Source organism: Myripristis murdjan, chromosome 3 (genome assembly GCF_902150065.1).
Source record: "Myripristis murdjan chromosome 3, fMyrMur1.1, whole genome shotgun sequence".
Classification (NCBI taxonomy): Eukaryota; Metazoa; Chordata; class Actinopteri; order Holocentriformes; family Holocentridae; genus Myripristis; species Myripristis murdjan.
Genome location: NC_043982.1, coordinates 31801824 through 31818362, shown reverse-complemented (window position 1 = coordinate 31818362; position 16539 = coordinate 31801824). Strand labels below are relative to the sequence as shown.

At 41.3% G+C, this 16539-nt stretch overlaps 1 protein-coding gene across 2 annotated transcripts in view; it reads right to left on the bottom strand.

Moving 5' to 3' along the window:
• mpped2a (metallophosphoesterase domain containing 2a) overlaps positions 1–16539 on the bottom strand; it is a 67618-nt gene that overhangs the window by 32033 nt on the left and 19046 nt on the right. For both annotated transcript variants that reach the window (XM_030048363.1, XM_030048364.1), the window contains exons 3-4: positions 14969–15150; positions 4485–4710 (exon numbers count right to left, since the gene is read on the bottom strand). In XM_030048363.1, the coding sequence (XP_029904223.1) occupies positions 4485–4710; positions 14969–15150 (408 nt within the window). The remainder of the gene's footprint in view (positions 1–4484; positions 4711–14968; positions 15151–16539) is intronic.

The window sequence follows — 16539 nt, the reverse complement described above, 5'->3', positions numbered from 1 at the left end:
TTTATGAGGCCTCATAAGTTTCTCTCAGCTGTACTGCTGCAATAAATTGGCTCACCTAGTTTTCAGCATTGTGACAGTGATGAATAAAATTAAAAGAGAGACTACATCGCTACAAATCAAAGCTCAAGGGTTCAAGATTTTTAATGAAGCATGCATTCATAGAGCAAAATGCACACACAGGAAAGTCAGTGCACTCCTCCAAAGTGTGAAACTAAGCATGGTCTGTTTTTTACTGATTGGGTTGCTAGAGTAGAGACAGTCTCATGTCAGTACATAGCAGCAAAATATGGTAGCGAACACGGAGGGATAGAGAGTCTCTGAGGCCTACAGAAGAGAAGTTCATAAGGTCAAACATATGATCACGAACATGTGCATTATATGGATAAAACTATAACTTCCTCTGTTAAATGACCATCACACAGTTTTGAGTTTTCTCCTGGTCACTGAAACATGAATTTAGTTTGGAACAACACTCAGGAATGTCCAAAATGAGCTGCTGTTAATACCAGCATGCAAATTGGCATGAACACGACAAAACATTGTCAGGATAACCAAATGCAAGAACAGGAGGCTTGGAGGTTTGCATAGGTGTTGCAAAGTTTAGTTTACTACTTGAATCTATTCTTCACATTAGTTTAAGTCTTGCTTATTTCAAAGTAAATCTAATCGTAAATGTATTTGACATCATTTTCTTGGAACAATATTTATTCTTACAGACAGACAGGCAGGTGAGATAGACAAATAGATAGATAACCCATATAAATTTAAAGACACACACCCTATGATCAACTTTTGGTGAATAACCAACAAGTGGTACCTGTTTATCTTGATGATGGCATCATGTCAGTGGAGATGAGCACGCTACTGAGTGCTCTCTAGTTTCGGTGGCAAAGTGCATTTAAACTGCTTGGCTTTTCTTACACATTTTAAGTATCCAAAGAAGTTTAGATCTTTAGTGATGTACTGTCTCTTTATCTGGTTCACATTTGATGTGAACTAGATGGCACACACAGCTGTGTCAAAAATCCTGTTACGGATAAATATTACTGAAGGGGCGGCAGAGGCATCTGTTCCTGAGTCGTCTCTTTCTGAGGCAAATAGCCACATGTCGAACTTGTAACTTGTTGCAGATAGTTGATTTTGCAAGTATAAAGTAGATATCTTTGAGAAGCAATACTGCAGTTTTTTTTTTTCTTACAGAGAATAAACCTTTTTGAAGAGAGAAAGAAACAGGCTTTTAAATGATGGATCAATAAAAACGACTGGCAATTGCAAGGGCAGCAATCCCTTGGCCAAACACAAGATTTCTTTTTTTTTTTCTTTTTTTGTGGCATTTTTGCATTATTAGACAGTGACAATAGACAGGGCAGAGAGAGGGGATGGCATGCAGCAAGGTGCAACAAGGACGAGCCTTATCAGTATGTAGTACACGCTCTACCAGGTGAGCTACCAGCACTTAAAATATTTCTTCCTATTTGAAGTGATAAAACAGCCACATCTATTTTAATAAAAAATTCTGCATAGCTATCCTGCATAAACGGCTGTAACCTGGTCCTTTCATGTGTCCCTGACAGAGATCAAACTTTTGCCTCAGCAGTTAATGTGGTATGGGATACACAAATAAATTTTTTCAAAGAAGTAGATTTCAACAAAGACAGCAGTGGAGCTGGAAAGACATTATTTAAGTTTGGTTTAGTGCAGTAGCTCAACCAAATTCCTTTGTGCCATGCAATGTATTGAGAGCTTTGGTGTCAAGGCCTATGATGATATGTTAAATTCAGAATAGGAAAATTTACTTTTTCTTTTATCTTCTACCCACAGTGGATGTTCGATTGGGAAATCGGCAATGTTGATTTTTATCAGCCAAATAGCTTTTTAGAACAGAAACAAAATCACAAGGAAAGTGCATTTCAATGGTGGCTTGCTTCTGTAGTTTAACATTTTAAAAAGACAAAAAGCTACAGATTCTTTTGGATTTACATTCCAGGCACTGGGACACAACCAAAGTGGAAACAGTTTCTTCAGGGATGAAGACCCATCATGTTTTATATGATTTAAAAAAAAGGTGATAGCACTATTGAATGAAGTCTTTTCTACACCTACTACTATGGCAGAAGGTGTAGAAAACACCTAGAAGCTGACAAAAAATTGGGCAGTCTGGGTGGATTTTGATGAAATATTAGAGAGAATTTAGTAATTCTGTCATTTATTCTTAAATGGGTATATATTATGATGTATGATGCATTTTCCAGGGGGCAGTTTTCAACCCCAGCTACACAATATATATCGTGAGCGATAGTGTCGTGTCCCAGCCTGAAGCAGGCTGCCGAGGGCTTGGCTGCGCTCGGCCACCCAGGAGGCAAGCTGGCGTGCTGTTGATGAAGTGAGGGGTCACTGCAGGGCTAAGTGAGACCTCACACTGGACAAGCAGGCCAGACCTCGGGCCATAGTGGCATATGGGTGTGAAGGAGGTGAGGAAGCTGAGGAGGGGCGAGGGGGCAGCCAAGCTGTCCACTCCGCCTCTCACGAGACCCCCAGCTGTCACAACAGACACTTACCAGCCCTCACACTAAACACCCACCAGGGAGGGAGCGAGGTGAAGGGAGGGGGGCATCCTTCCTCTTTTTCAACCCAGGGATAGAACAGAGTGCAGAAAGAGGGAAAAGAGAGGGTGATCTCCATTTCCTGCCTGGCTGACCTGCTGCTGTGATGTCTGAGGAATGCTGGATCCAACCCCCACCTCTCTCTCGCTTCTGTCCTCTCCTGCTTCCATGGCCTGGCCGCTAACCTGCTAATTATAGCAGCTAAAGGATGAAGGTGTGACCTGAATAGCTATTTAAAGTCCAGAGCGGACTGGTGAGAAGCGCTCCACAGAGAGAACAGAGGGAGTCACAGCAGGACAGGGGAACTTCCAGCTTCAGTCATCACATGTGTACAAAGGAAATGTACAGACCGCAAGACTGTTAAAATCTTTGCACACCAAGCGAACTTTAGACTAAATACCAGGACTTCAGTAAATCCTTGCCTTGCCATTGGGAAAGTGTAAACACCACATGACAGGGCAATGCTGGGGTACAGTTGCTCGATGATGGCAAAAATCATAATGGCAATTATTTGGGTCACAATAATTTCTCATAATTATTTCTCACATAATACTCCCTGATTTTGGAAACATCATGCATTCATTAAACTTTAAAAAAAAATGTCCTTTCACAGTGGATTTCCTTGAACTTTAAATATAAAAATGTCACAGCCACAACATGGCTGGGAGTGAGTTTGGGCCTTTAGAGCGGGACGAAAGTGCACTGTTGCAAAGGAAAAGAGATGCACTGGATTTACAACACAAGACAAAACGACAGCATCATTGTGAATTGGAATGCAGCACAATAACTTTTTTATCTCAATTATCTTGTTTTCATAATCACCAGATTAATTCCCCAGCCCTATGATGGGGCGTCATGGTAAAACACAAGGGATCACATTAAATACAATTACTATAATAAGCAGAGCTGGGAATATCTACTGAGGTCAAATGTGTAAGGGAAGGAAGTTGCTATTACTGGTTTGGAGTCATCAGAAGAGCTACAGTCTACAGTCTTGAGCCCAATCCCACTGCAGGATAAGTTGACTGAGCCCTCGAGAGAGTCTGGGCTCTGGGGGAGCCAGACTTGGGCATTAAAGTCTGTCAGATTATTCTGTAGCATTCAGAAGGACTGGTCCGGCTTACAGTCGGTGTAAAAAGCCTTTACAGTCTCTAATGACATAGAAGTGGTTGTATATTCTTAGTCCAGGGAGTTACATTTGGAAGAGAAATTTGGGGACAAAAATAGCACTGGAAGTTGTGAAAAACATAACAAAAGACACAGGTGCCTTGTAGTGCAACCCCCACTGATACTGCAGGCAGCTTTTTTTGCGCGGCCAAAGGATTTAGAGTCAAAGCATAAGAGGATGTCACTGTCGATCATGACGGACCACCACGAGCATCTAAGTTTTCTACATGAGCATATTTCATTCTTAAACAATCCCACCCTCCATCGTCTGTTAAATATACCGCTCCTTGTCAAAAGACACCCACCATCACCGGTTGTTTCCACACCTGAGAGCCTACTGATATTGTTTCCCAGTGCCACATGTATCACTTAACCCTGGGTCAAAGCACATGTGTAATGTATACCTTGGGACCAGGTGAAGGTCCTGGGCCCATAAAAGAAGGCGTGTGCTGGGAACAGTACCCTACATGTTAGAGAGGCTCCTCACTACGAGTGTGCAGCAGATACAGAGTTACTGCAGGGAGGGGAGCTGGAAAACAGCCAGACAATGACAGAAAGGAAAGAGACACCCCCACCTCAGGGATCCACAACACTTTTACCTGGGTGAAAGCAAAATGTGACTGAGTGCTTATGAAAGAACAGGCAGGAGTAAGAATGGGTTGGGGTCGATGGAGAGGTGGAGGATGAAGCGAAGAGATTGGCTGGTGCTCTTACCATGGCGCCCCGTATATCCGGAATCCCTTAACGGTGACGTCCGAGTCCTGGAGGTACACACAGTTTGTGAGGAGCGACTGGACATTGTCAAAGTCCTCTGGTTTGAGTTTGGAGACCGAGGGGAAACGGTAGTAATCCTGCTTGACCAACTCGGCCATAAAGTCCTTATCGAAGGTCAGCTCGTGATTCCCAGCGATCACCACCTTGAACTCATATGGAAGGCCACCTGGAGGACACAGAGCAACCAGTGAGACGGTGGTCGGTAAGAGGAAGTGACATCGCATTACAGCTTTCGACAAATGGAACAACATTTCAAGGTCTCGTCTTACAGCACCCTGATATACCATGCCGTACTAGCGCTGGTTTCTCGAATACCCCTTTCTACTCCCACTTGCAGGGTTGACTACACAGGAATTATTCAGTCTCCAATGTCTTCTAACATCTCTGACCTGGCTTGACCAAAACTTTAGTCTATATTCTGAGTGTGTAAAACATTGGGGACAGTGGTTTACCCAAAATGGCTTTTTGAGTGCCAATTGTATTTTTGTATTGAAGCTTCCATTCACTCATATTTTGTACTTCTTCCATACCTTTTCATGCAAACCAACAACATTCACTGTTTGTTTTTGTCTTCAGGAAAAAAAAACACTTCTGAAACCAAGACTGCTGAAATTGTTTCAGGGTTAGCAGCTTGTTGAATCAGGCTGACACGTGACACCCAATCAAACAACAGAGAAAGTCTGAGATACACTGCTGCTTTTACAAGAAGAATGAATTTTCAGAACACATTATTGAACAATTAAATGCATAAATAAAACGTGCAAAATAAAATTAAATCATAAAGTTTAATTAAAATTCACTGCAGGTTTTACAGACCGCTTTTATGTAGTTGTATCGGGGAGGAAGCCCGGCCACATCAGAGATGGATTACACAGACTGGACCACATAATAATTTAATTAAAGGCCAAGATCAACCTGATATATTGCCAAAGCAATGTATCTGTCATTTAGGAACATAAACCTAACACTATCCACCCCCACAGATTTCTTCCAAGGGCTTAAAAAGGATGTCTTTAACCTGCCTCTTCCCCTTAATCTGCATCTGCACTTTATGACTGAAGTTCATTTAATACATAAAAGGGACAAGAAAGGGGTTGTAGGTTTCACCCAGCCTGTCTATTTCAAGGAAAGAGCTTGCTGTCCAAATATAGTGTATACTCAGCATATATTCCTGCGGTAATTCCCTCTATACCTAACCCTATGAAGAGATCAGGATGGGAAAGAGAAACCTCAAAGAAGTAGGGGAGAGGCCTTTATTCAGACTGTCAGAGAGGTCACAACCGCAGCTGAAGGCACTGCTTGACCCCAGCAGACCGCTGAAAAAGCACAAACCTGACCTAAAAACAGAAGAACATCTATTACAATTCTCACCGCCTCATCTTTCAATTCCTGCTTTGCCCTTTCCACTCTCCTCTGCCGAGGCACTTTGTCCCAGTGCTCTCCGCCATCACACAACTGACTTGCTTCTTTATTCTAGCAGATTGAGAACTCTATTGAAGGGTTTGGCCTCCACCATCCTTCCATTCTCCTCCATTTCTTTCTTATGTCTTCTTTGTCATTTGTGATTTCTTTGATTTTTTCCCCCCCAAAAATAGTTCTTCTTTGGTTCCCTTCGTCTTGCCCATCTTTCTATCCTGCTGTGCCTGTGCTGTATGAAGTGAATTATGGAGTTTGACCACAGTGACTCACAGGAAGGCGGTCCTCTAGCAGATATTAGCTTATTCTCTTTCTTCTTACAAGGCCTGTTCTGTCTTTGTTCTTCTGATCTATTCCTCTGGCCAGTGATAACAAAAGGTTACAGCACGCTCTGAGGAAGAAAACTGCATAAAATCTTGAATAAAATCCCATAAAATTAATTTGTCCAGTAAAAATACTTCTTAGATGCAATGGTAAGTAAAATCAGAAATGTGACCGCAAAACTCAATTTTGGGGTAGTAAGGTTCTTACTGAGAAAAAATAAATAAATAGACACTGAATTTAAGAAAATAAAAACTGTCAAAATATATGGCTCAAAGCAGGTAGATATTAAATTCCAACACATCCGTCTAAAATGTGTGTGTGTTCTCTAATACCGAAAATAAGAGAATTATGGTTCCCTAGTCTATAGGTTTCATACCCGCTGTTCTAAATTAGCTCTTGTCGCGTCTCAGGATCATAAATTCCAGTCTAACCCTATAAGAGAGCGCCGTCTCTCAGTCCCCGAGCACTCTAACTGGATCACACATCCATTTACTTACACACACACACACACACACACACACACACACACACTAGCCTAACAGAATCATCTTCTACACTACCACTGCACACTGGCATCAGGCTAGGAAAAGGTGGGGGAAACGTAATTACCATCAAAAACTCCATCTCCATTACTCTTTTGGGAATTGCCACTGCTTTTTATTGCCATCCTGATACATCTTACAGGGGCTGTGTGGAGTGAGATACCTAGATATATTCTTTATTCATCCACAAACAGCATAGTGAAAGAGAGAGCGGGAGAGGGAGAGAGAGAGAGAGGGAGAGAGAGTAAATAAACAAAATTCCTTCAGAAGAAAGACTAGATGTACAGAAAAAGGAAATCTATTGTTCTGCAGAACACAATTCGCAAGCTTCTTTGTAAGAAGACAGGCTTGCATTTGCTATTTTATTTTCATTTAACAGAAAAAAACATGTAAAAATCCAAACATTTCATTTAGCAGGCATGTTTTTTTTTTTTTTTTTAATGAAAAATATGTTTTGTGTAAATCAGCGTAAACAGGAGAGAAATACAATCAGTCATAATTTACATGAGAGCATGTTAGGGAGGTGAACATGACTGGAGATGTAATGGTTATCTGCTGTTTCTCTGCCTCCACAAATTAATTCTTGAGGAAATATATTAGACTCAAATCAACATCATTTCCTTTTAGTGCAGAAGTTGACAATTACTATATTCTATATTCATCCTCTGCAAAACGAAGCCTCTCTTAGTTGTTTCTGTACAATCACACTGTAGATTGCTTGCATGATGTTAAAACAGCATGGAGTAAAAATATATGTACATTACTTTTTATGTATTTTTTTGTACATTTATCATTTTATTCATGATTTCCATGTAAATTTTCATGTGAAACACAATTTAACTTTTTGGCTGACTAGCAAGAGGTTACTACATTAAAAAATACTAGAAATAATATTTTTTACAATCTAAATTGATAAATGTACACCACAAACCGTCCTATTCTCTTTGATCTATTTTTAATGCTATATCAGAGCGCAGAGGAATTCATATTACAACAGTGCATTAAAATTTGACAGTTTACAACTTAGTGCTTGAAACGTCACTGACCAATTAAAGTAACTTAAACGGAAGCTATTTTGGTGGACCGATCTCCTGTTTTCTCTACACAGCATGTAACATGACAGCCAAACACGTCTGTCTTAAGACACTGGTGGCCAGTGTGGTGGGCAGTTCTTATTGATTTACCCGCCAGACAAATTTTACTGGCCTTTATCACCTGGTGGGCGGGAATTTCAGACCATCTGCACCAAAAACACTGTCACTGTTGAACCCTAGCAACCATCTCCATGTCAAAGCCACACGTGTCCACACACACACACACACACACGCACAGACACACACACACACACGTCTTTGGGAGCGGCTTAGAGCAGAAGATCAGAGCCACTGCAGCAGCATTAGACAGGCTGGGTCAGAGAAAGCTCATTCCTCTGCATTGATCTGCAATGATCTTTTCCAACAGGCCAAACGCCACTCGATCGCCCACACAAACCACCGTCTCGTCCAGAGGCCAACAGGACAAGAAGGAGGCAGGAACCACAACTCTGTGCTCGACTTACAGAAGCTTCAAAGGAACATTTCACCCCAAACCTCGACATTTAGTATCGTTTACTCCACCCAAGCTGTCTTGAATGTCTGACGCAAAAAGCTTCACAGAATCAGGAGAATGAAGGCTATGAAAACTGTAGCCTTTTCTGTCCCAGTGATGGAGCATCAGTCTAGCGCATGAGTAAGCAGAACTGGCAAATGAACAAGCTGGAGGCGACACACGTACACACATTTGCTTGTGTGTGAGAAACTTTATGGAAATGGTTTATTTAGCAGTGTTTTGGGACATAATGTAAATACATATGGTCAAGATTTGACCGTCTGTATGGTCCATTCATGACCATTTTGGTGCCGGATGAAGAGTTTGAGAATTCAGAGCAGATGTTTTCATATCCTTTGTTGCTGCTGTACAACTCGGGGAGAATAAATGTAGTTTTAGGGTGAAGTACCCCTTTAAAACTACACTATCCAGGAGTTAGTGTGATTTTACCATGGTTGACATTGGTTGGCTCAATTTATACATTTTAAAAAATCCTGAATTTGTTTTCAAGATCATGCACATAGCATTTCTGAACTTTTGGACAATTTTGAACAGTCCCTCCAAGTGTTACATCCCACCTCAACATCCTGTTTTCAACTAGCAATACACTGCAGTGTTTCCCACACATGGTGGCCCTGCTCATGGAACTGACCACCATATAACTGATTTTTTTTTTTTTTCGTGTCGAGCTTTCATGTACAGCTGTCAGCAGTGCAGATTCGCCATTTCCGTCATTACTATTGTTATGGCCATTATAGTGGTCTGTACCGTTTCACTGCATTTCCTTCTGTGTGAGCCAGACTGCCATTCCTCCCTCCTGCTACACACACACACACACACACACACACACACACACACACACACACACACACACCCCTATCCAAATGTTCGTCCATGTATAGATTATAAAATGGGTCAGAATCAATCTCTCGCATTATGAGGGTCAGAGAGCGATACCATCTAAACTGAGAAAACCACAACAAAAATAAATATTTTACAATGTACTCCATACCTGCAAGTGTTAGTAATGGTGTTTGTAAATAGGAAGTAGACATTTTTTTCACATACTGGAGATGTTTAAAACTACCCAACATCCAGATACAGAGTTAAGAATAGAGCAGATTAAAAAAAAAAAAAAGGTATGAACTGAACCGTTGCTCTAAAGATCGATGTCTAAACTGAATCAAGGATTTGAAAAACCGTCACACCCCAAATAAAGAAAGCCTCTATTTCTTCAAGCTGCTGTGAGTCGACTGTCTCCATTTTTCCTTTTCTTTTCCTGACTCAGTGTGCATCACACAGGTTAAAACAAAAACTGGCCTTGAAGCAAAGTGATTACATTAACCTACATTCCTTCTATTAGAGCCCCTTCTATAGGTAAAGCATCGCGGAGGCTGTAAAAGCCACAACACAAAGAGCCTCCATTTTCACAGCCTGCTGCAGAAAGAGAAAATACAAACTAAAAACAATGCTAAATTTCACCATTTTCAAACAAATACAGCACTTTTGTGTAAAATAAACAAAATACAAGCAGATGCACTGGGTCCTTTATGTATGAAATACCATCTGAATTGGGTTTGAACATTACAGGTTTTGAAGGCCGATGCCACTAACAACATTATCAGGCAGAAATGTCTGACACCAAGGTTTTGTGATGATATTCAGTATTGACCAATCTGACCAATTCCATGCTAAACTGTATTGATATTTAGAGTTTTGCCCAGAATATTATTCTTGCCAGAGTGAAAAGCATCTGTAACAGCATTTAGAAAGTCATGAGAGACTAAAACTCCCCACGCAGACAGATGAAATTATTTTATGGTCAGCACCTCTTAAAGGCAGGGTGACCCACTGCTTTTATTCAGTGGAGAAACTCTAGGACACATCAGGCATTTGAATCAAGAATTAATTTGCACACGCACACACAAGCTGAACAAGTGAATTAGCAAAATATTAAAGATATTAAAATGTCTGTTTCTTTGCTTCACAGATCTTTTAGATTTATATAGCTGTCCCTCTATCTACCCCAAAGCCTGTTCACCTCCCCACCTTCAGTCCTTTCATTAAGGCTAAAGGCTACCTGACTAACGCTCTCTCATACTGCCTTTCATTTATTCCTCTTACATGCTGTACTTGCCACAGGCCGCTGATGTGTTGTAGACATTTTGCAGCTCCCACATCACATCCAGCTCAATTTTTCCACCCAAAATTGAATATATAAAAAAAAACGAACAGCACTTCTGGTTCCTGTTCACCCCGTTTCAACCTTAAAATATGTGACACCATGACAAGAGAAACATCGCAGGACTAAGTTATTGTATGTTTCATCAAAGTAATCTATTTACCTTATTCCATCACGCCAACTTTCAACAGTTTGTTTCTTTTGTTTTCGTCTTGGGATTTCCGGTCAGCTGCGTGACTCGCTAGCCGGTTAACCAAATTAACAACTACAAACTAGAAATGGCTAGTACACAGATTATATATGAACCAAACGTACACATATCATACATCAAAATGTTCAGCGTGTTCTGCTGAATAAAGTCATACCAAGTGTGAGACAAAGTGAGTCATACCCTGGATCTTTGCACCATCAGAAGCCGGTGGTGCCATGTTCACAGGTTTTAAAAGCAGCTACTGCACCCAGTGTTCACTGACACATTTTTGAACAAATATACACATGAGGTACATCTACTTTTTCAGCGTCTTCTGGTGATATCGGGGTCGAAGAAACTGCACCTCTCCCTTTTCCGTGAAAAACTTATCAGGCTTTATCTTAAGAAACTTGTTTTAAATATCTCTTCATTTCTGCGTTCAACCCCACAAACATGCACATTACACATCAAAAATATTCACTGTTTTCTGCTGAATCTAATGATACCAGCTTCCAAGCAATCTGACATCAACGTTTCCTGTGACGAGCTTTGTAAATACGCAACCGCCGTGTCAAAAAAAGGCTTTTCCAGCAGAAGCTTGCTTTAAATGGCGCATTATCTCTGTGTTCGATCCCCCATTTTTACACCAAGATAGATATGTTATACATCAAAATTGTTCACTGTTTTCTGCTGAACCAAATGATGTTGAAGCAATCTATGTTTATTTCTGCCTTTGACGATACGACCTTTTTAAATTGGCAACATCATGTTCGAGGCAGGTTGCTCTAGCAGCTTTAAGCACACAAACTTCTTGCTTCACCACACTTTATTTCTGCATTCGTCCCCACACCTTTAGACAAGCATACGCATATTTAGTAAGGAATGTTTAGTAGAAGTAATTGCACCTCTACTTTTCTCATGACAAGCTTCAAAAGGGGCGGTTCTTCCATGTCTAAAACAGTGGACTACATGGTGCACCGATAGTCCCTCCCTTGTTGTCATGGAAAATAAGGTTAATACTTCATATAATATTTACAAACAAATTAGGTGTGAACATTATGGGAGCATTTCTCTTTGGTAGAACACCCTGATTGACTGAAGGTTTGTGGTGATGCTAATGTCAATGTCCTAAGTGTCCTAAGGGTCTTAGAGCTGACGAATATGTAATTTTAGGATATGTTAGCCAGAAAGCACAGAAATTGAGTTATTATAACAATTCATCCTTAATTAAGCCCATTTTCATGGTCTTTGAGCCTGGCTTACTACAAGAGGACCAGAATTGTGCACATTATCTACCACCAAGGTTTGACGTCACGATTTCACTGCCTCGACTGCACAGATGTTTTTTTTTCTCCTGACTGTTTCATGCATGGCCTATTCACCATACAGATAGTTTAAAATAAAATCAACAGTAGGAATTATGTGCAATTACAGTAACCTTTTTGAACATAATGTACAAATTTCTTTTATATTTGATAACAGGAAAGATGTGCATCTTGCAGTCCTCCAGTTTAAATAGTGACTAATCTAATTGGCAAATTGTGCCAAAACTGCAAAGCTCATTTAAACGTCAGCAGTTAGTAAATCGCTCACTCAGTTGGTGACAGTTAATGCTAAACATTGATTTATTTTTATTTAGTTTAAATTTTCACCATGCTCCAACACTGCTCCCTTTAAATATTAACAAATACATATTACGTCCAAAGAGCTTAATAAAAATAGTTAGTGCTGGATACATTTTCCCATTTGTCTGATAAGGTGATGAAACCACTGTCCTTTGCTTGGGTACAATATCTATGTTTGTAAGTGTGTGTGCAACCGCAGCCACCAACCAATACACACACACACACACACACACGTACACACACATGTACACACACACACGTACACACACACAAACAGCCTTAAACAGCATAATGACAGACATGGCGCTCCAAACTGCATCAAGTCATTTTCCACTTTGCTCTGCATCGATTCACCATTATGGCTGTACATCGCTATTTCACCCTGGCTTAACAAAGCACAGATACACACATGGGGAAGGACACACACACACACACACACACACATGCACGCACAGTTTCTGTAGCTATCTGTTTTTGATGGATGGAGGAGTTTGATAGAAATGCTGACCAGCACGTCTCTTTGTTGGTGCCAGGTGACGGATTCACAATGACACTGGGGTTTGGACAGACCTGCTGGGACAGCACCCAGTGGTATGTTTGTATGTGTCTAAGTGTGCAACCCATTATGTGTGTGTGTGTGTGTGTGTGTGTGTGTGTGTGTGTGTGTGTGTGTGCGCGCAGGGGAATTAAGGGCAGAGCACCTGGCAGCACATTAAAGGGCCAGCCTGGCACAGTGGAGGGCCACTGTGGCGCCACTACTAACTCTCTGACCCCCCACAAGTCTGTCCATTGTCATCTCAGCAGCATATGGAGTGGGTGGGAGGGGGTGGGGTGATGGCGCTCGCTTGTGCATCTCTCAATCTCCCATACAATCTCACATGTGAGCGCGTTTATTGAACATGTGCGTGCATAATGTGTGATTTCAATTTTGTCCAAGACAGTGTAATACAATTTGATTAAAAAAAAAAAAAAAAAAAAAAAACACAAGCTTTGAAAGACTGATTACATGTTGTGGACAGAAATAATGACAAAATTACCATTCACACCACAAAAATTATTTGTTATGTGGAAACAGCACAAACTGGATACGATATTTACAAATAAAAAAAAGAAATAAAGGTTAAATTTAGGCAAGAAAAACCTCATTACTTAATATTAGGAGCAGGCAAGTGAAAATATGGTTAAAGGTAAAGGTATTTTCATCATTTTTTGACACTTTTATATGATGAATATGATTGTATAAAACACACAACTGAATATTTTTATCTTCCTTCGACCCTCTTGCACCTAGGTGGTGGTGTTTTGGAGACATTCATTCGTTATTACTGTGGCCCTGGCGGCTGATTGGCTGGTAGTACTGGTGGCTCCTTGCTCCGAGCATTAACAGTGGTTCCCACTCCACCGGGCGAGCTGATGCAAATGTAAGATTATAGCTGACAGGATGATTTCCACAACTGAAGCCAACTGTGATTGGCTTGTTTTTCTGGTGGCATCATTTATCACAGACAAGCTCATTAAACAGCGAGGAGTTTCCACCATCTTTTAACATCATTTAAGTCACATTCCAGGCTGCAACATTCAGGCCAAAACGAGGAAAAACCTGCATTCTGTCATACCCCCCTTGAAGGTGAGAATGAGGTTTTAGTCTCGGTTGAACAAGAATATATTTGGGCGGAAAATGAAAACTTCGCTCCGAGAACAAAACCTGGCGCGGGTTGGGGGACTGAACCCGAGTCGTCACCCCCCTCAAGTTCCCCTGCGCTGTTTCAATGTCAAACCGCTGCAAGCTGTATCTCCTCCAACTAACCCCTTCCTGCTAAGAAAACACATTTCCCTCACTGTTTGTGCATGGCGCACGTTCTTTGGACTTAAAGACATTGTTGCTCTTTTCGTGAAATTTCAGGAGACCTGGCCACTCGGTCTCACCTGCCAAGGGCCGACAAGCTAACACCAAGCAATAACACGTAGCCAAGCAACTGAAATGTTATCATCTCAAAAAGTTAGCAGCCAGAGCAGCGGGTGGCCCTTATTGATTTATCTACTTGGCGGCTGGTTATTTCAGCCCTATGTGTGTGTGTGTGTGTGTGTGTGTGTGTGTGTGTGTGTAATGTGTGAAACATAACTATATTACAGGGTCAGAAAGCCTTCTGGGTAGCTTGGAATCCGCAAGCTTTGGCCTGTTGGGTCGAATGATGAAACACTGGCTGCTGTGAATGAAACTGTGTGCACACAAACACACACACACACACCCCACAGGGGGACCAGAGGGAAGGGTCAGGGGTTAACTGGGCCGGGGTGTTAGGTCAGAGGGGTTAACCTGGACACTTTAGCACAGCAGTCCTGGGGTCAAGAGGAGGGGGGGGGGCCTAACTGTGTGGTCCAGTTGCTGGTTAAGCACGCAACATGTTTCCCGCTTTTGCCCCCACCTCATGTAAGCTTGCATGTATTAGCATACTGGCAGCATGAAAATGATGCATGCGTGTCTCTGTGTGTGTGTGTGTGTGTGTGTGTGTGTGTGTGTGTGTTTGAATGAATGCATGCGTTAAGCAGCTTAGTACCTAGCCAGTCGTTGAACTTCTTAACCTCGGAGGGAAGGCCCAGCTCGGTGAAGTCGCCCATGTGCAGCAGCACGTCGCCGTATGGCATCTGGATCCCGTCTGTACGTGAGTGTGTGTCGGATACACACACAAACCTGGTGTGTCCTGCCGGCTTGGGAGTGTCATAGGGAATAGGGTCCACCCTGGGTGAGACAGAGAGAAGGAAAAAGTGTAAAGGATGATACCGGTGTCTCGCTGTGTGTGTGTGTGTGTGTTTCTTTTTTTGTTCAACTTCAGTGGTCCACGTTCTTCCCAGGGGTCAGCACACAGTTGGCCTGGTTAGAGATATCAGGGCTTGTTTTCAGAAGAAGCTGTTTGTTGTTGTTCGTTTTGCGCTGTGAAAGGAAAATTCCAGCTTCTGCAAAGCGAGATAATTCCTCACAGTAAACACAAAACCTTTGTCTGCTTTGGTTAAACTTTTGGTTAAACTGGTATTTCATTGTGCCCAGTGTTTTCTATATCAGCGCTATATTACGTTACGCTCTGCTTTCCGTCAGTCAGCTGACACCCACAGGAAGAAATGGAAGTCTTGTCCAGGAAAAAAAAAAACCTAAAAAAAACATGTCACCTTACAAACTTTATTGTCACATCCATGTGTTTTTTTGTTTTTTTTTTAGGGCGTCTTTGTTAACTGGGACTGCAGTTCATTTCAAACTAAAACTGCACTGTTCAGGTTTTGAAAACAAACAAACAAAAAAAAAACAGCAAATGTTAAAAACATCAAATTACATATAGTTTGCATCGCAAAATCACTGGGAGAAATGTCAGCTAGATATATACAGAAGTAAGTTAAATGGTGATATTTTCTTTCAAGTAAAAAATTTTCAATCAGAAGATTCAATCAGAGAAGAGAGACCATTTCTACTGCCCAGGGAATTTCCTAGTCCATAAAAGAAAACCTTGGTACACCAGTTTAGCTGTGCCTTCCTCACAATCCTTATGCTCAGGTCACACTGCACACAAGCTAATTTACTAACTTAGTATTACATTTCCGTAAGATTAAACCCATTTTAGGGAAGGGATTTCTGAATCACCAATCCTACTGTCAGCAGTGAAGTGTGTTACATTCCTTGTTATCCCCAGCCAATTTTCTCAGCGGTGAAATTTTCCAGTTCTTAACAAAAACGTCTGTCCTTCAGGACCTTCATAAAGTGTCTGTTGAATGCAACTCCTAACCTTGAGCCATTTCAAACATCATTTAAGAAAAATTTGCGGTCATTTCCTGAAAAACATTATGCGCACAGACTCAGATATGCTCTAATTTCTTTATTTTAAACATCATCCTCTCTGAGAATAACTGCGTGTCACACGATGGAAAACTAAAGCATCAAAGCGGGTGCTCTTTTTGGTGTTTTGGATATTTTTACGAAGAGACGTAATCAATACAAAATCACTGTTTTCAGAAAATGTATGCTAATTCTATGCCAGTTAGCAGAGGGGACACACTGCAACCTTGACAAGATTATTTGTTGTACATAATAAACTGGTCCACAAGAAATGCGTGTGGCATAGGCAAATGCAATTCAGACAAA